Source organism: Rutilus rutilus, assembly GCF_951802725.1.
Source record: "Rutilus rutilus genome assembly, chromosome: 2".
NCBI classification, from domain to species: Eukaryota; Metazoa; Chordata; class Actinopteri; order Cypriniformes; family Leuciscidae; genus Rutilus; species Rutilus rutilus.
The window spans coordinates 12,958,787-12,983,536 of record NC_140210.1 but is presented as its reverse complement, the minus strand read 5'-3'; the positions used below and the strand labels follow the sequence as shown (position 1 = coordinate 12,983,536).

At 37.2% G+C, this 24,750-nt stretch overlaps 1 protein-coding gene across 1 annotated transcript in view; it reads right to left on the bottom strand.

The window, feature by feature from the left end:
* Positions 1–438: 438 nt before the first annotated feature.
* Positions 439–24,750, bottom strand: part of cxxc4 (CXXC finger 4) — a 35,359-nt gene continuing 11,047 nt past the window's right edge. Inside the window, exon 3 of the mRNA XM_084402925.1 lies at positions 439–574. Within this exon, the coding sequence (XP_084259051.1) occupies positions 530–574 (45 nt within the window). The 3' untranslated portion in view covers positions 439–529. The remainder of the gene's footprint in view (positions 575–24,750) is intronic.

Sequence of the window (24,750 nt, the reverse complement as noted above, 5' to 3'; positions counted from 1 at the left end):
GGCTTTTGTTTACTCTTCGTATAGCGTGTCAATTACAAAATATCACATTAATAACAGAGGTCACAACGTGTCCTCTCAAACTGGTTTAGGTGAAAAGAGGTATTCTTAAGATCATTCCAGAGAAATATGGAATATGATGGCAGAGAACAATTACCTTTATGATTATTGCTCCAGATCTAAAGATTTATGTTGTGTTTGAAAGAGGTTTGTTATACCTTTGGCCACATTATTTTCTCCTGTTTGTAATGATTGTCTACTCAGTTCTTCACAAGAATGGTTGCAACTTGCACAGCCAAGACACTGAAACACATTGATAGACACTGAAAAATATACATTATGATGCTGCCAAAATTACAATATTAATTACACAGGAAATAAAATTACAAAGGTGTTTTTTTGTTTTTTGTCCCACCCTCTCTCATGCTCTGTCATCCACAGTCTGGGTTTCATTTTGGGTCCCTGTTGCCCTGCAAGTTCCTTTTGTAGTAAGTCTGTGACCACTGCATATGATGTCACTTGGTTCAGAGTTCTAAAAGAACCATCGAAATGCTTCCCCGTTGTTTACCGGTGTTCTCTAGAGAAAACACAAAAGGAAAGTATAGAGAATCAGCCCCACATTAGTTAATGCATTAAACGTTGCTACATTTCACCCTATCGCTACATTAATCCAAATGTTTACCAGAAAGTCAAAAGTCAAATAAGTCTCTTTGCTTATTAATTTATTCAATCTGCAACTGACATAAAAGAAGACAATAAATCCTGCATCTTATTAGGTTTTTGTCCTGATGTCTCCTGCTTGAATATTCATATGAACAAATACATTTCTTCCTCAAAACAGGGCATACAGTAAAGTAACAAATACATTTCAAAATTATTTTTAGATTCCCTCCACAACTGCACAATTAACCATACTTCCCAATTGTACTGGGTAGGGAAGACCACAGGGTAGAAAGAGTAAAGGGTAAAGATTTTCTTGTTTTTAGGTGAACCATACAGAAAATAGAGCATGTGACAGAAACAACGATTTCAATTTTTTTTCTGTGTTAAAGTAAAGCACATGTTCAGTGTAGTAATTATGTAATTTACAGTATATCACACATGTTTTTTTTTTTTATTTTTTTTTTTCTATTTCATGTCCAGAGAGTACTGTTTGGTTCTTTCGTAATCTACTGTATGATGTGTCTAATTACCTAACTACATAAATAAATAAATAAATAAATAAATAAATAAATAAATAAATAAGAAAGCCTTTGAGACAAAATTTGAGCCAGTGGTCTAGGATAATGGACATATAAGCTTAAAAGCTCAAAGCAATGGAGCATTCAACAGATTTTAATAGGCAAAATAATGTAACATAAATCAAAATAGGTATGAGTGTCAAAAGAACCTTTTTTCAAACAGCATATATATAGATCTATGTCATCTAAATCAATAATAATCACAATAATCACAAATAAATTAAAATGACAAGAAACACAAGAACATCAATAATATAAATAAAATCAGTAAACAGTAAAATAATAAAGTAACCTACACCTGGGTGCATTGCTGGGAAATTGAGAACTGCATCTATCACTGAAGGCATTCCAGAATTATTGAAACTCCACACTTTCCTAAAAACTGCTTATGTTTGCACTCAACATTCATGTTCACACTTGACATTCCAGTTTGCACTCAATAATAAAAAAAAAAAATAATAATAATAAAAAAAGTACTCCGTGGTTATTTGAGTCTTTGTTGTGCTTAATGAAAAATGACATTTAAACTTTTGACCTCATACTTTAAGAGTAATGGCTGAGCAGCAAAAAAGTATTTTAATGAATGTTCTGAATCATAGGGGGTAAAGCAAAAAATCATCCAAAATCCTAGCCCAAGAGTGCAGGACGATGATAGAAACAGAAAGAGACAGGGACAAAGTAGAGTAATTTTCTTCTTATGAAGAATGTTATACATATACATATACATATACTATGTTGTATAGCTGCCAACCACAAAAAAAAAAAAAAAAAAAAAAAAAATCCCAGTGTTGAGATTTTTCTAAAAAAAAATAAAAAAAAATAATAATAATAATAATTTGAATGAGAAACCACTGAAATAAGTTGTGGCTTATATTCCCCCATTGATCAGTCCCTGGTGGAAATGTGGCTCGCTGTAGACAGTAATGACCCTGATGTGCGTGGCCGGCATGTCTGCGTTTTGTTAAGTCTCGCACTATTGATCTGGTTGAGGCTTCCTGAGTGCTGCTCAAATTCACTTCCAGCCGTCTCTCCTCGCCTCACTGCTGTGACCAGGCACAAAGAGAGCTCAATTAGCACAGCTCGATGACGGCTCTCTCCCGCCTGCGCACTCCATCAAAATCACTCCATCAAGCCACCCAGAGAGAGGGAGGGAGAAGAGAACAGGAGATTGGGGGGTAGTGATACAACGGGGACATGCAAGTAACTTTGAGGTTTTATTTCCAATCAAAAGATGTCAGGACAAATACATGGGTATACATGTATATAATCCTGCATTCCAAGCTTAGCCTTTGTCAAGAATACAGAGATTAGTCAGCTGGTAACACTTTATAATAACGTTCAGTTGTAAGTCATTTATAAGTGGTTAGTTAATGATTAACTAATAATTTAATAAATGTTTAATAAATTATGTTAAAATTGTTTGTATGTTTTGCTCACATCAGGTGCAGAGTGGTTAAAGACTCCATCTGTTTCAGAGAAGACAGCGGTCTATACCCTCACCACAGTACACACTACAGTGTTCAACACCTGTTATAGATGATGTGTAAACGCATTAATAAATAATTTACAGCACTTTCTGCATCCCCTAATCTAAAGTGTAAACTATTCATCACTTATAAATGTGTTACATATCATTGGTAGACCTTTCTTAACTGTTACAAATGGTCTGTACGTGTATTCAAAGCATTTACAACACTTTATGCACCCTCTAATTGCTACACACATACAAAAAAAAAAAAAGTTTATGAACATTTATGAAAAGCATATTCATGGTTTGTAAATGATTAGTTAATCATTAACTAAATCAATTGTAAATGACTTATAACTGAATATACAAAACATACATAAAATAATTAACATATCACTTATTAATCATTTATGACCTCATAGTCATGTTTCGTAAATAATTAGTTATTCATTTACTAATCACTTGTAAATGACTTGTAACAGAATTTACAAAACATACATAAAATGTTAGTATATCCCTTGCTTATCATTTATGAATGTTTTGTAAATGATTAGTTCATCATTAACTAATCACTTATAAATGACTTACACCTGACCATTATTATAAAGTGTTACCCAACAAGGTTTCATTTGTTACATTAGTTAATGTATTAACCATGAGCAATGCATTTGTTACTGCATTTGTTTTTGTTAGTGTTAGTTAAAAATACAGCTGTTCTCAGTTTCTTCATGTTACTTTAGTGCAAGAACTAATGTTAACAAATACAACTTTTGATTTTAATAATGTATTAGTCAATGTTAAAATTAACATTAACAAAGACTAATGAATTCTGTAGAACGTCTCGGTTACGTATGTAACCCTCGTTCCCTGAGTAGGGAACGGAGACATTACGTCGAGACGACGACGACGTAACTCGTAGTGACCACGAAAGGGAAGTGCAGTTCATTATTAGTTCATGTTAACTAATGTAGCCACTGATAACTGATGTTAACCACTGATGCTAACTAATGAGACCTTATTGTAAAGTGTTACCATTTTTCTTTATAATGTGTGTGTGTGTGTGTGTGTGTGTATGTTTTATGAGGACATTTCCATGGACATAATGATTTTTATACTGAACAATCTGTATATTCGAGCACATAGATTTTGGATATTGCCATCTTTTCTTTTATTACCAGGACGACACACACACACACACACACACACACACACACACACACACACACACACACACAATAAAAAACTTTTACATTATAAAGAAAAGTGGCTGTGTTTGGGGGTTTGGGGATACAGTTAAAAAGGATCTAAAATATATATTTAAAATGCTAAATATATAACTATATGAATATATTTATTATATTAAGGATTTGAGTAACGCTTTAGATTACAGCCCGGAAAGTACTGCGTAATTAAGACAAATTTACAGTGTAACTTTCGGTAATTATAGAGCACATATAAAGTACTTGCATGTAAGTATAAGGGAACAATATGTAAAGTTTGGGGAATAAAGGTGTAACCACCAGGAGAATAAAAAAAAAAATGTATACTGCAAGTATTATAGAACTAAGGGGTACTTATTCTACTATTATGACCTTTTTGTAATAATTGTGTTCCAATTCATACTGTATAGGCTTTTTAAAAATTACGGGGCACATATCTATGCATTTATACAGCTGTTTTTTTTTTTTTTTTTTTTTTTTAATAGCAAAAATGTGGATGTTTAAGTTTGGGCTTACATGTTTCAAGGCAAGTAAAGCTAAAACTATTGCATTTTTTTTTATATACTGGGAAATATACTCTTGTTCCATGTAGTTACAGGGTAAGTGTGACATTGCGGGGCCATAAATTAAAGTGGTGCTTGTTACCATCTTGTTCCATGAAGTTACAGGTTAAGTACAATAAAAATACATGCACACATCTAATATCACTGATTCGGAAACCTTTATTTGAAAAACAACTTATTACAGTTGGTCTGAAGCAATAGTCTACAGTTTAAAAAGTTAAAAATATTATAATTTTTCTTACAAACACCCATAGTTTCACTTCAGAAGACACTGATCCATCCACTGGGGTCGTATGGATTACTACAGTTATTATAACAAGCTACCCAATATTTAAGCAAAAGTTGCAATAGTTTTAGTTTTCAGTGCACTTAAGATTAAAGTTAAAAAGATTACTGTATAAATGCATAGATATGTAACCTGTACTTTTTAAAAAGCCAATATAGTATGTATTGGTACATCATTATTACAAAAAGGTACGCAGTTTATGTTCTTGCTAAATTGCTCCCAAATGTCAGATTGTTGTATCATAATAGTAGAATAAGTACCCCTTCTATAATACTAACAGTATAGATAATTTTTTATTATCCTGGTTGTTACCCCTTTATTCCCCAAATTTAGCATATTGTTCCCTTATACTTACATGTAAGTACTTTATAGGTACACTATAATTACCGAAAGTTACACTGTAAAATCACTTTAATTTTATTAATCCTCTATTCTTACCTAAAGCCTTCAATAATCAGCATGGATGTATTTATGTGATTGAGATGTACTGAATAAAGAACACAGTCCTATGTCCTGCTCACAAAAGGAAGACACATCAGAGCCAAAATCAGGCAGGCTGAATGAAAGAGAGTTCTGGATGCAGTGGGGGTCCTAACAGCCATTGACACTGATTGGGGATGGCAGGTGCAGTTAATGACATGGACAACAAGTATGTCCTGCTCTGATTGAGGTAGAGAGAGAGTAGAAGGAAAGAGAGGAGAGATGAGTGCTGACTCATAATCAAACCCTAATCAAATGGCAAAAAAACACACACAGACATATATATGCACTGAAACACATGCAAATTTTTCTCGCAAAAACATGCACACAGATTTTTTCTCTGTCTCACGCACACAAACAGACATACACGCATCCTATCCAATCCCATCCCTTCTCCCCCACCCCCAGCAGCCCTGATATGGTGATTCGTGGAGGCCGCAGATAAACTACTCAAGACCATGAGGATGATAATGGCAGATGATGCTTAGACTCAAATTCAATCAGCAGTGGGCTGTCAACGTTGATGAGTTTAAGAGTGAAACACGCTCGCTGACATACATTAAAGACACATCAGCTGAAGTAAAACAAAAACAGCCTTGGATGAAAGGGACAGTTTGCCTAATCATGACACCCTGCCATTAAAATTTTTTTTATATATATATATATATATATATAAACGTTTATTTAGCATTGATCAAAAAATACAAAATTTTCCACAAAAATAAGCAGCACAACTGTGTTTAACATTAATAATAATAAGAAATGTTTCTTTAGCACAAAATCAGCATATTAGAATTATTTCTGAAAGATCATGTGACACTGAAGACTGGAATAATGGCTGCTTAAAATTCAGCTTTGCCATCAGAGGAATAAATTACATTTTAAAATATATTACAACAGAAACCAGTTAATTTTATAATATTTCACAGTATTACTGTTTTTACTGTATTTTTTTGCAAATAAATGCAAAAAATGCCAAGGTGAAATTAAAAACTAATTTCAAAAACACAATGTTTCCAAACATTTGACCAGTGCTGTATATTTTCTCTTTTTTCTTTGTATATTTTCAAAAAATATGCAGGAATGTCCTCTACATTGCTAAAAAGTTTTCTGTGGGTTAAAAAAAGAGGGTAAAGTTTAAGAAACAGAAGGCTGACGGGGAAACAATGGGGGTTGGGGGTTCACTGACAGTGGCTGAGACCCTTGTCTCTTCACGAGATGAATACCAGTCCAGGCAGTGTGCTGATGTGCTCCAGAACGCTCATTATAACGCACAGCCCATACGTTGCCCTGACATATCCATTATTTATTAACGTATGGACTAGGGAACCAGGCCACCATTCATGACTGCAATCCTTTGGAGGCAATTCTGACAGGTTCTTTCAGAAATAAATAAATAATCCTTCACTTCTTCCTTCCTTCATGGCTTATGTGCCCAACACAAGAATAGCTCATATGCTCAGACTGTTTCTGCCACGGAACCTGTAAACATATTTCACATGCATTCACTGCTCAACATAAAAACCCTAGAATTGTGACAGACCGTTATACTGTCCAGGCCGATTAATCCAACTCATATTTTGAATAAATATCATGCATAATAAATGTTGTTTATTTCAGCAGATTTGTGTACATCTCACATGCAATTATTAAACAAAGCATGGTAAGTATTTTTTACGCTTCAGTATTTTATTATGGTAACTATATTTACGATGCTACAGTTATTTATACTGTAAATTCTAGAAAATAGTTGAAAAAAATATATACTATTCATTCTCAAATGGTGGGTTGTGACCCAAAAAAATATTGCAGGTGTGTTCTGACACTAGGATTACAAACGATGTAAAATGCAAATAATAAGATGCAACTAATCATATAATCATGATACATTTTGTGCATAGCTACCATAACAGCAACATGAGCATTAATACATAGAGGCAGGAAGAAGTACTTTAAACCAGCCTTTATTAATTATTATTGTAGAGCTGGGGTTTGGGTCTGGGTCTGTGGGACTGTTTATGTGCGAAGAACAGGAGACAAGGGTAAGGAGAATGCAGAAGACAAAAGGTAGGTAAAATAAAAAGTGAATCCCCAGAAACAGTCCAACGGACCAAGCCCCAAACCCCATCTCTGCAATAATAATTAATAAAGGCTAATGCTTAATGCTATTAATGCTCATGGGTAGCCAAAATGGGTTCCATTCAGACCTTAACATTAAGTATTTTACTGTTATATGTCAACAAGATTCAACAAGACATTTTCACCTGGCTATACCCAATGTTTAGATCTGCTGTGGTATTTATGCAAATTAGCACATACATAATTAGATTATGCTCCGTTTGTCCATGTTAACAAACAATTTAAAAAAACTTGTAATTTTCATGGTGATATCTAAAGGTTAAAATTTTTACCCTATTCACGTGAGAAAAAGAATGAATAGGCTATATTTGGGTCTTTTTCAAAACTTTCCCCTAATGGGATTCTTCTGGGCTTTTTTTCCTTACTCAGGACATATTGAGAATACAAAATCAGTTGAGTTTGCTTCTGTTGCAATTTGTTCAAGGTTGACCCCCATTTTGGCTTAAAATGACTGGACTATAATGATTTTTGGCATTAAAGAAAAATCGATAATTTTGTCCAATACAATGTATTGTTGGCTATTGCCACAAATATACCTGTGCAACATGTGATTGATCCAGGGTCACATATTAGTGTCACATTACGCGTAGGACAAAGCTCATGGAGACGAGGAATACGTAGAAATAACATTTAAAGGAACACTCCGACTTTTTGGGACTTTAGCTTATTCACGTATCCCCCTGAGTTAGATAAGTCCATACATACCTTTTTCATCTCCGTGCGTGCTGTAAGTCTGTTTGACGCACCCACCGCTAGCCTAGCTTAGCACAAAGACTGGATGTAAATGGCTACAGCTAGCATACTAATCCCAATAAGTGACAAAATAACGCCAACATTTTCCAACGTTTTCATTTTTGAGAAACAGTGACCTTGTTTGTGAAATAGTAGGCTACTCCCGTTCTGATTCTCCCCTCGACCTCAGTCTGTTCGGCATCTTGTCTATCAGCTTCCAAAGTTTGTAACTCCTCGTCTGTGTATTCTGGCTCAAAACGATATGGTTCTGGATCTTGGTTTGATACCAAATAAAAATCCTCTGACAATTCCTCAAAGTCAGCCATGATCACGAATCACGTTCGCTACTAGCTAGTTAGTCACGTTGGTTTTGTTGACGGAACGGCACTTCTCGGGTGCTGCGCTAATCACTCCGCCCAAGTAGCAGTGCTTCACCTTCTGAGAAAATACAGTGAGGAAAATAAGTATTTGAACACCCTGCTATTTTGCAAGTTCTCCCACTTAGAAATCATGGAGGGGTCTGAAATTGTCATTGTAGGTGCATGTCCACTGTGAGAGACATAATCAAAAAAAAAAAATCCAGAAATCACAATGTATGATTTTTTAACTATTTATTTGTATGATACAGCTGCAAATAAGTATTTGAACACCTGAGAAAATCAATGTTAATATTTGGTACAGTAGCCTTTGTTTGCAGTTACAGAGGTCAAACGTTTCCTGTAGTTTTTCACCAGGTTTGCACACACTGCAGGATGGATTTTGGCCCACTCCTCCACACAGATCTTCTCTAGATCAGTCAGGTTTCTGGGCTATCGCTGAGAAACACGGAGTTTGAGCTCCCTCCAAAGATTCTCTATTGGGTTTAGGTCTGGAGACTGGCTAGGCCACGCCAGAACCTTGATATGCTTCTTACAGAGCCACTCCTTGGTTATCCTGGCTGTGTGCTTCGGGTCATTGTCATGTTGGAAGACCCAGCCTCGACCCATCTTCAATGCTCTAACTGAGGGAAGGAGGTTGTTCCCCAAAATCTCGCAATACATGGCCCCGGTCATCCTCTCCTTAATACAGTGCAGTCGCCCTGTCCCATGTGCAGAAAAACACCCCCAAAGCATGATGCTACCACCCCCATGCTTCACAGTAGGGATGGTGTTCTTGGGATGGTACTCATCACTCTTCTTCCTCCAAACACGTTTAGTGGAATTATGACCTCAAAGTTCTATTTTGGTCTCATCTGACCACATGACTTTCTCCCATGACTCCTCTGGATCATCCAAATGGTCATTGGCAAACTTAAGACGGGCCTTGACATGTGCTGGTTTAAGCAGGGGAATCTTCTGTGCCATGCATGATTTCAAACCATGACGTCTTAGTGTATTACCAACAGTAGCCTTGGAAACGGTGGTCCCAGCTCTTTTCAGGTCATTGACCAGCTCCTCTCATGTAGTTCTGGGCTGATTTCTCACCTTTCTTAGGATCATTGAGACCCCACGAGGTGAGATCTTGCATGGAGCCCCAGTCTGAGGGAGATTGACAGTCATGTTTAGCTTCTTCCATTTTCTAATGATTGCTCCAACAGTGGACTCTAGTGTCTTTGGACAGCTCTTTGGTCTTGGCCATGTTAGTAGTTGGATTCTTACTGATTGTATGGGGTGGACAGGTGTCTTTATGCAGCTAACGACCTCAAACAGGTGCATCTAATTTAGGATAATAAATGGAGTGGAGGTGGACATTTTAAAGGCAGACTAACAGGTCTTTGAGGGTCAGAATTCTAGCTGATAGACAGGTGTTCAAATACTTATTTGCAGCTGTATCATACAAATAAATGTGATGCGATCTAGGAAAACCCGTCGGATGTCGCGCTGGGCCGTTTTCAGTAAATTCAAAAATAGTTTGAATGTCAGTTTTTTTGTCAAATTTTTTTTTTCATTAAATTATTATTCTATAACATCTTTTCTCTTATCTCTGAAAATATCGTGGCAAAATTCCCTTGTTTAGTGCAGAAAAACAGCGATTTATAGTGTCAAGCTGAAAATACTCTCTTTCTCTAATGCATTCTATGCGACCATTTTCTCTAACGCAGAGGTGAAAAAAAAAAACAATCGCCGTATATCCCATACACCTCCGTCTCTTAACACTACAAAGATAGTTTACCTATAAAATAAACCACATAACATGTACAGTGAATGTGTATTAGTGCGCATTTCGCGCCAAGCCTGTTTAAACTATAACGTCACGCAGTTTTATAACAATCGCGTCCCGACGGTGACAGTTATTTAAACCTGTTTTTCTCAAAATTCCGTTCCAGAAAATCATAGCGATCGGCCGAATTCAGATAAACATAACTTTTGCTACCAACAAGCTATGATAAAAATAAAAACAGATTTGGAAAGGGCTTGATACCAGCTTCCATATGATATCAAAACCTGTAATAGGTAAAATTTCACCATGTGGTGGGTTTTCCCAGATCGCATCACAAATAGTTAAAAAATCATATATTGTGATTTCTGGATTTTTTTTTTTAGATTATGTCTCTCACAGTAGACATGCACCTACGATGACAATTTCAGACCCCTCCATGATTTCCAAGTGGGAGAACTTGCAAAATAGCAGGGTGTTCAAATACTTATTTTCCTCACTGTAGTTCCCAGTATTTAAACGTTTAAAAAATGGCTGCGTCTCATATGACCTTGTTATTTGTACACACTGTGACTATACAAATCACAACATGTAAATAGGAAAATGTTGGCGTTATTTTGTCACTTATTGGGATCAGTATGCTAGCTGTAGCCATTTACATCCAGTCTTTGTGCTAAGCTAGGCTAGCGGTGGACTTACAGACTTACAGCACGCACGGAGATGAAAAAGGTATGTATGGACTTATCTAACTCTGGGGGATACGGTGAATAAGCTAAAGTGCCAAAAAGTCAAAGTGTTCCTTTAATAATCAAATTCTCAGGGGAAACACCAAACACTCACACTTACATTGACCATAACGGACAAAGACTGAAGGAGAACACAAGGTATAAATACACAGGGACTAACAAGATAACTAATGAGGTGATTGACAATGCACAGGTGAAAGACATGACTAATTAGAACAATCATGGGACACTAGGTCACAGGACTGAACCAAAAACACAATGAAGGGGGAAACACAGATCTTACATATAACAATTAGTGTATCAACGGGTTGTTAAATGTTAAATGCTCTGTATTTTCATACTAATCCATGTATTAATAACGTAAAGCAGTCCTTCTCTCTGATATGCAGATCTGCATTACTATCTATTATGGGATAAAAAGTTGCAAAATCTCCAGTATGATCGTATATACAGTACTATGCAAAGGTATGTATATGTCATATATGTCATACTGCCCAGCCTATCATTAAACTGTATTATATTAGTATGTATTTATAATGTATTTTATTTTTCAAACTGTATTTTTATCATTATTAAGCTGTCCATCAACCACCCTGCTCTCTAAATATCGCTACTCAATCACACTCTAACGTCGCATTGTTGTCTTACTGTTAGTCAAAACTGCAGAAAGATTCATCAATCTCTTCAAGATATCTGTGTTCAAATTAAACACTCCCAGCAAGTAACCCTGATTCTTTATTGCAGGCAAAAAAGAACAGAGGATGACATAATCACAGAAAGAGAGGAAAAATTCAACAGATTCAAGCAGTTCAGGGCTGCTCTCCAGACAGAGAAAAATAAAGTTTTTCTGGTGCAGTCAGCCCAAACTGATGTGTTATATATTGCCTGTCACTCTATTCTACAGGAATATTGGGGCGTTGCCTAGCTCAAACCTGGAAGGTACAGCAATCCATCACCAACATTCACAGGAGGAGATCTCATCTCAGTCTTGGTAGCCAATATCCCAGCCGCTTGAATGCCACATAATAGGGACCCGGTTCAAGGCTGTTTCAAACACCGCTCATCTATACCTTCCACATTCTGCAGTTGATTGCTTTAGCCTTACATTGCAACGGCTTCATACAAACAGAATGAATGATTAAAAATAAAGGCAATCGTATTCGAAAACATTGATTGTACTAAAATAACTTCTTCTTTTTTTATCTCATCCCTGCTGAAAAATCCAACATTGCTGGTCACCAGCATAAGGTATGTTTTGCATGCTGGGACCAGCATGGGATGCTGGTTGCTGGGTTGCGGGTCCCCAGCATCGGATGCTGGTGTGCTAGTGGATCAGCATAAGGTGTGTTTTGCATGCTGGGACCAGGTTTGGATGCTGGTGGACCAGCATATGTTGTCTTTTGGGTGCTGGTATGATCTCAGCAAGACCACAACAAAACTTGCTTATGTGTTAAATATCACTTTTCTTAGTGTGAACAAACTGCTTATGATTATGCTTTTATTAAGCATTTGTCTTGGTTTTCATATGTTTTGCAATTACACAAACTCTTTTAAACTGATCTTAACTGATTTGTGTACAGATCTTTTGAAACAGGAGACAATTCATTTGATGCTTTGAAATGTTTTTCCACAGTTTACCAGTGACATAGATTAATAATGTAATCATAGCTAAACAATTAAAAAATTATACTTTTTATATAATTTGATTATAGAATATACAGTTATACTTTCAGCAGAGGAAGCAAAAGAAACACTCTATCTATCTATCTATCTATCTATCTATCTATCTATCTATCTATCTATCTATCTATCTATCTATCTATCTATCTATCTATCTATCTATCTATCTATCTATCTATCTATCATCTTCTGTTTACAGAGCCTGGGCTTGTCACAGAGACAGCACACCTATGTCAGTGATAACTGTCAAGTAGTAGGAATATTTACTTATAATACATAATGGTTGATAGCTTTAGGAGTTTACCACAGTTATCAGACCACAGAGCAATGAAAGAAAATTGGAATTACTTATTTACTGCAAGAAAACATGTCTTCAGACAAGGACAGAGAAAGAAATGTTGAAGAGAGCAGTTAGGAAATTCAATATCCATGCCGTCTTCTGAGTACATATTTGACCTTGTAAGGAAAATAAAGTACATCTGGAGGTCATGGACCATGTTTCCCTCACACAATACTCTACAAAGATAGAAATCAAGGAGAACTGTTACAATCAAACTGGAGAATTCATTAAATGCGTTTACCAGTTTAATTTTACACAGACTGGGTAGGTACATGACCTATGCAATTAGCACAAAGCAAATACATAATAACAAAAACTTTTTAGTTTTAGTTTTAATGTATTTATTTGTTGATCTTTATTTGCAATGAATGCACACTGCACATGTGCCTAAAGGGGCACAATCAAATTGTTTCTTACAATAAATGCGTCCAGAAAAAAAAAGTGTTGGCCAAGTGTTAAGTGCTTGCTATCATGCTAGTGACACAATATCAATTCTGGTTTATGTCATCTCTTAAGCATTCCCGTCCATCTCATCCTCTCTATTAAAAGTGGAAATAAGATAAAATAGAATTTAATTAATATAAAAAATAATAAACACTGCATTCCAAAGTGGCACCACATTTTATAAAAACCCATTAATATTTTCAATATCTTCCAACCAAAATTTCAGTTTTCTGATGAATACATCTCTATTATAATTTTAAGTTGCACAGCATTCAGTGTCTCTAAACACAGTCTTCCCTGAAGAAGGCCATCCTCCATGTAAGCAAGCTTTCTGTAAGAGCACTTCTAAGATATTTCTAAGATATTATCATTTCTTACAGACCACAACCCCATAAAAAGAGATAATACAGGGATAGGCAAGCGAGAAACTGGGAAATGGGGTTGATGTCACTGTAAGCTGTTGATCTACATCAAGAAAATTAAGATTTTTAGAAGGAGAAGTGACACAAGTAGAGAAGGTTCAAAAGAGGATGGTGAAAGAGTGAGAGGAACACAGTGGCAGCAGGGTGCTTTCTAAGGGCTCTCAGGGGACATTTTGTGGCTTCCCTCCCTGTGGCGGCCCGCAGGCTTTTAAAGAATGGCAGCGGGACGTCAGTCACTGGCATCAGCACAGGAGAGTGAGTGAGTGCAGCATAGCGATGAGTCATGTGGGTGTATCAGTACGAGGGCTAAGCGATCTGAACAGATTGCCTGTTCTCTGAAATGTTAAATCAAAATGCAAAACAGGAGTTGACCGGTCTTCCTCTCTTAACAGATTCACCAGCATATGTGTGGACAGCTTCTTGTGGATCACTAATATTTAAGGTAATTAAGCTGAACCTCCAACTGCATGAGAAGCCCTCAGTCTTCTCTGTTTGCAATGTTATTTTAGCCATCTTCAGGACAGAAGAATAGGTCTGTGCTATTTTGTACTTAGTATAATAATTATCTCTAAGTCAAGCCAATTCTGTATTTAAGTTCTTCTCTATCTTAACCATAATTTTGATTATAAGATATATTCTGAAAAAAACTAATTTGGTTGATAGAGATAATCTAATTTAGCAGAAATATCTATGTATTTTGAAATTCACACTGTCTGTAACACCAGGTGTATACACTGTGATTTTCTTCTGTTTACGATTGGTGTTTGTCAGACTGTACAAAATGACCTTGGGTAAAAGCCCAAAAGTTTAAACATACACATGGGAAAATCCTTTTTTGAGATAATCAAAAAGTTTATACAAAAGTTATACAGTACATGTTGGGAACGACATGAGGGTGTGAAAATGAAATTTTCAAGAATTTCCATATTTGAGTGATCTAAACCTTTTGTACTGTACTTGTGAAATTACGGCCTTAAATACATTTTGACCAAACGTACTCATCTAGGATGAATAATGTAATGTAAGAAAATATATTTCCTAATACAGTGGTGGTCAGAATTAATGGCACCCCTGGTAAATATGATCAAAAATGGCTGTAAAAATATAAATCTACATTGTTCATCCTTCTGATCTTTCATTCAAAAAATTCGCAAAAATCTAACCTTTCATTGAAGTAAAAGAATTGAAAGTGGGAAGGAAATCACATTACGAAATAAATGTTTTTCTCCAAAACACGTCGGCCACAATTATTGGCACCCCTAGAATTTTTTACAAGTAAAATATCTCTGAAGTATATTCCCATTAATATTTACCTTTATTTAGCACACCAGGGTGACTAAGAACATGAAATTGTCTAGCTATGACTTCTTGTTTCACAGGAGTTTAAATATGACGAATACACAAAGGCCAAATTTTAATCATCCATCACAATGAGTAAAACCAAGGAATATAGTTCTGATGTGCATCAAAAGATTTTTGGGCATCACAAAATAGAAAGTGGCTGTAAGAAAATAGCTAAAGAATTGAAAATCCCCATTTTGACCATCAGGGCAATAATTAAGAAGTTCCAATCAACTAAAGATGTTACGAATCTGCCAGGAAGGTGACGTGTGTCTATACTGTCTTAATGCACGGTGAGGAGGAAAGTTTGAGTGGCCAAAGACTCTCCAAGGATCACAGATGGAGAATTGCAGAGATTGCAGAGATTTCTTGAGTCTTGGGGAGTCTACCACATGTTTCAAGAAAAATCCTCCCTGCTCCTCCAAAAATAAACTTCAGCATATTCAGTGGTCAGACACGACTGGAACTTCAAAAGGGACTGGATTCTATGGTCAGATGAAACAAAAAAGGGCTTTTTGGCAGCAAACCCACCAGATGTGTTTGATGCAAACAGGGATAAAAAGTACCCCATGCCTACAGTTAAATATACTGCTGGATCTTATATGTTGTGGGCCTATTTTTTTGCTGGAGGTCCTGGACATCTTGTTCAGATACATGGTATTATGGATTCTAGCAAATACCAACAGATCAAAAATCAAAACCTGACGCCTTCTGCTAGAAATCTTATAATGGGCCATGGTTGGATCTTCCATCAGGACAACGGTCCAAAACAAACATCAAAATCAACACAAAAATGAAGCTTCTGCCATGACCGTCCCAGTCCCCTAAACTGAACCCTATAGAAAATGAGAGGGGTGAACTGAACAGAAGAAGCACCAACATGAACTTGTGAATCTGAAGGATCTGGAGAGATTCTGTATGGAGGAATGGTCTCTGATCTCATCAGTTATTCTCCAAACTCATCAGGCATTATACAAGAAAACTCAGATATGTTATCTTGGCAAAAGGAGGTTGCAAAAAGTATTTAATAACAGGGAGCCAATAATTGTGACCAGCGTGTTTTGGAGAAAAGCATTTATTTTATAATGTGATTTAACCCCCACTTTCCATTCTTTTACTTCAATGAAAGGTTAGATTTTTGCTATTTTTTTGAATGAAAGATCAAAGGATAAACAATGCAGATTAATTTTTTTACTGTCAGGGTGTGGTGTAGGTTGAAGACAAAGAGGCCAATGGCTCCAATACATACGTTTTACTAACTCACTCTGATAGGCACATACAGGCAGAAGGTTTAAATACACCAAACACGACGTAATCTAGACGATGACTACATGACTCAGACGAGAACGGACCAAGACTGACTGAACATAGGGAACTAAATACAGACACTGATGAACGATGATGACGATGACGATGACGATGACAGGGAGGGAGGGACGGAACCGGCCGGACAGAAGGTCATGGCGGATCAGGCTGAGCAGGCAGCCAGGGCGGAGATGACCCTTCGGGCAGCCATGGCGGAGACTTATTTTTTATCATATTTACCAGGGGTACGGTGTACATTTTAGGACATCCTCAGACCTCAGACATACAGTATGAAGACAAGGCATCATGCCTCAGACTAAAAGGCTTCAGTCATTGGACAAAACGGCATCGCGCCTCAGACTGAAAAGCTTCAGGTCTCAGGAAAAACAATGTCAGGTGTCAGGTCTCGTACAATTAGGCATCAGATGAAACAGCCTCAGACAAAAAGGCATCAGACTAAAAGGCATCGGACGAAACGGACTCAGACTAAAAGGCATCAGACGAAACGGACTCAGACTAAAAGGCATCAGACGAAACGGACTCAGACTAAAAGGCATCAGACGAAATGGACTCAGACTAAAAGGCCTTTTAGTCTGAGGCATGATGCCCTGTCTTCATATGTCTGAGGTCTGAGGATGTCCTAAAATGTACACCGTACAGGGGTGCCATTAATTCTGACCACCACTGTATATGAATAATCAATATATTAAATGATTTTACTGTATACTAGAAAATATACAGAATAATATATTGTGTAAATTGTGAATTGCCGCTTTCATATATTTGCTTTCATATTATTTCATATATTATACTTATATATCTAAGTGTATATAATTTCATATTCAGTAATACACTTCATAACAAATAGATATATAGCTAGTTAACAATAGTAGAATTTAGCAAAGAAACTATCACTGTGCTGAAGAGGGCATATCCATTACTTTTTAAATAAAGTAATTATAGTCTTAATGGTGTTCGACCAATTGTCAACCTAACCATAGGCTCTACTCTTCAGCACAATAGTAACCCAAAAAACTCAGACATACCAGAAAGTAATGCTGTCATTTTATCTGTACAGAGTCACCACGTGGCTACGCGGACACGATAAATAATTCTGTATTATACATTTTTAAGGCCAGACAAGTAGTTTGTTGAGGGTTGATATGGACTGAACACGTGATAGAGGTTTGCGCTGAGGTTGCGTAGGTTTGCGCAGAGATAACTGATAATTGTTTGCACCTTGGAACCTATTCCAAGTTCTCGAGCCACCAGGCACTGTTTTGTGCGGATGGGCGGCTGGAGCGCATTGAAGGTTTTCTGTTAAAACGGTGTTGTGTTAGCGGCCCCAAAGTTAATAACTAATGATCTTCGCAACGGAAGTGAATCAATCAATCAAAACTAACTAAAGCCAAAACAATCTCTGTTACTGTTATTTCCTATTATCACTGTAAAGCTGATTTGAAACAATTCATTTTGTTAAAAACGCTATATAAATGAAGGTGACTTGACTTGACTAGTCATTAATAAGTTGTGCAAAATGTGCCATGTCAATTGCAAACAAGATTCGCAAACCACAGTCCATTTAAAGCATTAGCCACTGACTCTTACTCCACAAAACAGGCATATATCGACGAAATATTAAATTTAAAGCTTGAAAATTTTACATTTCTGCCGTGTTTACTTTTTGTGTTTCGCACTTCCATGATACCACAATGCGCTACCGCACAGGGGGTTTTGAAGGTGTTATTGGAACAAGCTGTTTACATAAGCATGGATTTGAAAATCACAATTCATTGGTTCTCATGCTATCGAGAATTCGCTACGAATATTCACAAAGTTGGAATGCTGCGCTGTACAATGATGCCAAACTTGTGCTGAGGAGAAGCACCAGTAGCAGAGAAAACTGCAATTTTTCATGGATTATAAAGATTTAGAAAGGTACAACTCTCAAAAAACATACAAATAAAGATAAAAAGATGTTTAATTACTATTTGGAACATTGGGATCGCTAATATAGGGCTTAATGAACAAATTTTTGTGAAAATTTTAAATTCGACCAAAACTGACATATTTCACTTGTTTTGCCTGTAGCTCGTAATTAGTCTGTGCGCATTCTGACTAATTTTCCCACCACAGGTCACATATACTATATTGTGGTGGCTTCCTTTCGTTTGTAGCCACTTACATGTGGGAAAGTATATTTGACACTGCAAACCTGTTTGAGCAAGACTTGTATTTATTGTAACAAAGTGAATACTTAACCCTTTTCAACCGGATGTGTCGCCCACACATACCAGCAAGCTGTATTCATTTTACCGTAACTCTTTAACCGTTTGCATTATCAAAACCATTCAAATTGCCCCTGACAGTAGACAACATGCGCTTTTCGGCAATATATGGCTTATTACGGTAATTTCATGCTTTCCGTCAGCAAATGACAGCAGCTTTCTGGTAGAGCGGGAAGGAAGGATTTGAACAGAAAGATACGAAGCGAGGCAGGTTAGAGTGTTTTGGATTGCATAAAATAATAAAAGAAACAAACAAATACATGGCAAAAAGTGGTATACAGCAGAAGAGGGGATTGGGATGATTTTTAATGAAACTTGGGAGGCGATTGGCCGTTACTCTTTCACGTATCTTAGCATGTGGTGTGTGCATGTGTATGTTTGCATGCCTATGTATGCATGCATTTGTATGTGAGTGTGTGTATGAAAAAAAGTGTCCTAAATGAAAACTTTGCAACCCCATGTCACAAAAAAAGACTTGTATATATGTATTATAGGTAATTTTTCAACTTTAAAGTGTTAGTTTCTTTCATTCGTGATTTTTCAGGGTTTTTGGTGTTATGTGAAGTTTAGGTGTTTAGGTGTTATGTGAAAAACACCTATTAAAAAAAAAAAGGTCAAAAAAGGTCTTGGGTTACTGTAACCCTCGGTCCCTGAGAAGGGAACGAGACGCTGCAGCGAAGACGACACTTTGGGGAACGCCTCCAACATGATAGCGTCTGAAGCACGTATGGAACTAGTCCAATCTCGATTGGTGTTGCTCATGACGTTACATGTGACGTCGGAGCGGAAGCTATAAAGGGACGCCGGCTCATAACAGCGTCAGCTTCTGATTGGTCAAAGCAAGTCGTTCTCAGGCACTCAGGAGGTGTGGCAAAGGGACGGAACATCTCGTTCCCTTCTCACGCTGCGTTGAGGAACGAAATACATGAGAACATGGCGTGGAGGGCAGATACAGGCTATAATATAAAAGTGTGTGGGGAGGCACAGCCAGCAGCATTGCAGACCTCTTGAAGGGAAACCCCTGATAGCAGGGCTTTAGAAGATGCCAATCTGCGAAGGAAAATCGTGCATCTCATGCGCTTAAGAAATAACCTCCATAATCCACCTGCTAATGGTATGTTTAGAGGCAGGGGAACCCTTTTTATGTGAAACCACACAAGCAGCTGTTCCAACTTCCTCCAGCCCGAGGACCTATGTACATAGGCCTCCAAGGCTCAGACAGGGCATAGTAAATGTAGCCTCTCTTGATCAGTCGACACATGTGGTGGAGGATGAAAAGCCTGCAGAATCACAGACCATGCCACATTAGATGGCACCTTAGGCATGTAGCCCAGCCTAAGGTGGAGAATGGCCTTTACTCTTCCAGGAGTGAACTCAAGGCAAGAGGGAGCAACAGATAGCGCCTGCAAGTCCCCAACTATTTTGAGGGATGTGATAGCTAGCAGGAAGGCCACTTTCTGACACCTCGTCAATGGGTTCGAAGGGTGCCAGGGATAACCCTTTGAGAACCACTACCAGGTCCCAAACAGGACGACAGGCCTCATCCTCTGAGCACCACGAAGGAAACAAATGATTAGTTGGTGCCTCCCCATAGGGCCCTCACTTAAAGGCGTGTGGAAGGCAGCTATGGCCGCCACATAGACCTTAAGTGTGAATGGGGAGAGCCCATCAGAGAAACGACCTTGGAGGAACGACCTTGGAGGAACTCCAGCACTGAAGCCACTGGGCAGTTAACTGGGTCCAGCTGATGTTCTCTGCACCATAAAGTGAACACATTCCACTTTAAAGCGTAAAGTTTCCATGTGGATGGAGCTCTAGAGTTTAAGATGGTCTCAACAACCTCAGTTGAGAGACCAGCACTAACAAGTTGGTCCCCCTCAGGGGCCAGACCCATAGCTTCCACAGCTCCGGCCGAGGGTGATGTATTTAGCCCTCGGCCTGAGATAGAAGGTCTCTCCTGATTGGAATCTGCCATGGAGGGCCTGCTAGAAGCAATGTTATGTCTGAAAACCAAACTCGGCCGGCCAGTACGGAACCTCTCTAGAACCCCTGGGAGCAGAGCGATCGGGGGAAATGCGTACAGACGCCGCCTCGGCCACGCCTGTACCATGGCACCCAGCCCTAGAGGAGCTGGATGCGTGAGTGAAAACCAGAACGGACAGTGTGTGTTCTCCGAATTCCCTCCAGATCGACTCCACCACCTCAGGGTGCAGTCTCCTTTCCCCGGGAACTTTAATTTTGACCATTATGATGATTACAGGTGTGTTTTACGACGGGCAGTGTGCAATTGGTTGGTTGATGGTAGTCTGTGTATGTACTGTAAGTATTGTGTGTGTGTGTACATGTGTGTGTATAGGTGACAGCCTGTGTATGTACTGTGTGTATGTATTATATTACTTGTACAAAAGCAGACACTGTATTGTATGTGTCTAGAGCCCTATTCGGATGGGACAAGAGGGTGAGAGGTGGGGTAAAGTAATAATTACCAGAGCTTCTCTGTGATTTTAGTCCTGTGATGTGTCATCTCAGTAATCATTACGGACAATGTCAGTAAAGATTACGGCGACTTTTACCTTCAGTAAAAAGGTCCGTAAAAATTACCTCAGGTAAACTAATCCCGTGCGAATAGACCGCTGTAAATTTGTACGTAAATATTTTGTCATTTCCCGTTTAAAAGGAGTTTTCCGCAGTTTATCAAGTATGGAGATGCTTGAAAAAGTATTCAGTTGCGTTCTAGACGCTGGGACAAGTCTGTGGCAAAACTCAAGTGTTTTCCACATACCATTCAGATTAGAAAGAAGATCTAAAGCACTTGTTAGAGGCACGAAACATCTTTTAGCGTTAGGTAAGTGCCTATTATCAACACAATCCAATCTGAAGTTAATTAATACATTGTTCGACCGAAACTTAACTGTTTTATATATATAAATATAGGTTATATGTGTTTGCGCACGTGATATCAGGAAGCAACGTAATACGCACATGACGACAGGAGGGTGACGGCGATGCGCAAATCGAGTTAGCCCTCCCACTTCTGCTAGTTTTACTGAGATATATTATCCCCTGTGAATTGGCCATTAATATTACAGACGTCCTGTGGTAAAATTACATTACTCCATCTACCCTTGTAAAGTTAATCCCGTCCGAATAGGGCTCAAGACAAATTTCCTTCGGGACAATAAAATCTATCCTATACTATCCTATCCTATCCTATCCTATATATATATATATATATATATATATATATATATATATATATGAAGAGTTCAGATGCAAAAGCCTCTAAGTGCCATCTGAATTTTTTTTCTTGAATGATCATTTTTATAAAGCTTGTATATTTAAGTTAAAGGGATACGCAGCGCCTGAAAATAATCCCCAGCTCGGTAACTTCCAACGTGACTGGGACTAAGTTTGTCTAACCTATTAGACCTATTTTCAGGCGCTGCGTCATATCATTACGCCTGCTGGACTCATGGTACGGCAGAAACGTTTCTTGATTATTACGCAGGAATGAGAGTATAGTTCCTAGCCATATCAGCCTAGAAAATCGCAACTTTACATTTTCCGTCGGTCTTAGGTCTTAGTACACGATGTAACTACAGAAGAGTCAAGTTTTAAATAGGAAAAATATTGAAACTCTTTGGTCATTTTTCTGAGAGAGATGCTAATGGCCCTGTCCGATTCAATGATCTATGCTAAGCTATGCTAAAAGTGGTACCGCCAGACCCGGAGATCGGCTGAATGGATTCGAAAACGGTAAAACTCAACTGTTTAACTCTGGGGGAGTTGTAAAATGAGCCTATTTCCCAAAAAAGTGGAGTATCCCTTTAAGTAATTTCACTTAAATGACAATTAATAGGTAATTTGCATTGCCATTTAAGTGAAATTATTGAACTTAAATATACGAGCTTGATAAAAATTATCATTCTATAATACATTTTTTAGATGGCACTTAGAGGCTTTTGCATCTGAACTCTTCATATATATATATATATATATATATATATATATATATATATATATATATATATATACATAACAACCACAGACATCACACCACTAAATGTTTCTGTTAAAGACAGAGCAACCATACACGGAAGAAGATACATTTCTTGAGCCAGCCAGTAACAGTCCAGCATGAACCACTAACATCATTCAAGGGTTTGTTGGGATTGAATCCAAGAATGTCATTTTAATTTATGTATGTTTTTAGAGACCAGGAAAAAAACATAGACAATGATGCGCTAAAAAGCCACAAAAAATTGACATTTATTTATTTGACCTCTTACAGAATCAAGAAGACTAAGAATACAAATAGGGGATTCCTTACATACAGTAGTCTAAGCAATATCAACAAAAACACAATACATAAACATTAAAGACCCAAACATCCTTTGTATAGTCCCATCACTGTCCCATTCAATGAAGTTTTACAGAATCAGCACATGCAATCATAACCTTATACTGTATTTAACAGACACTCAGAAATAAAGATAAGACATGACACAACAACACAAGTAGAATTACACTTTTTTCCACTCATTTGACAAAAAGGAACAAAAAATATATATACACCAGTATATTTCAGTATAGCCTCCTGGGACCCAGGAATAGACTTTTGTCCACTGTAGTAGACATTATATTTTAGAGAATTTCTCTGACACCAAACATGTCACATGTCACAACCTGGGTGTCCTGTAAAGAGCACATTCAGGGCTTTTCAGAGACACCAAATGTTTGGTGGTTTCACCGTGAAAACAACTTCTCCTTGGTCTTTAAAAATGTCTGACATTAATTTAGTGATCCAATGTAGCCTTCTTATGGAAATATGATAATATATTGTAATCATAATTTAAATCGGACTACTTTTCAAATTGTATTTCATAAACCAACATCTCAGGAAAACGTTATGGGGTTTCAACTAAAAAAATGACTCTCTGTTACAGAACAGGGCATTGATTTCATACATGTCCACTGAAGAGGACATCAGGACGTAAATCATGTTTATCAGGTATTTTGGGAGACACAACAAGTGAATATGGAAATAAATTATACATCAATATTCCTATGAAATATTAGATATTATTATTAAAATGTTGCTAATTATTACTCCAATTATTACACTTATTTTTTCATTAAATGTTGCTCCAAGAACACATTAATGTGCACATTATACAGTGATACATTGCATTGAATGGGAATATTAGTTTATGGCCATTTTACCCACAAATGGTGTATCAATTCATTCCATTATATCTTTCATGACATAGTTGAGAATCATCTTTATACAAATTTTAGTTCAGATAAATCCTGAAACCCCAAAATGTATTGGTGATAAAAAAAAAATAAAAAAAAATCCCATTGGTTTTGCCTATACATATAATTTCATGTCATTTTATTTTTTAAACAACTGAGTCCTGGTGTCCATTACAGAGGACATAGCATAACATATGAATAAAATATAATCTTTCAAAGAATGTTTTTTTTACCATTTGTTTCTGATGTGATGACGTGAAAAAAAACAAAAAAAATGTCTGGGTCTCAGGAGGATAGACCACTAGGACAAATAAAAGACAACCAAAAAATCAGTTAAAGACACCATGAAATGGATGTTTTGGTGCTTTTATTATTAGTATGTTAGCCTTAAGATTAACCATAAACTGGTTTGCTCCAAAACAATGACAACACTATCATTTACAAGATATATGAACTAAAAATGTACAGTTTCTCTCAAACAGCAGTACAGATCGACAATTTTAATGACATCATTCTGCACTTCAACTTGTCATCGGATTTTTTGTCCAATCAAATGGTCTCTAGAATCTGAAGCCTCCAGCCCCCTGCATTACACAAGACACTAAAGCTGCTTATGAAATCTGTCACATTTACTATGTATATGTACTAGTGAATGTGCACAGTGCA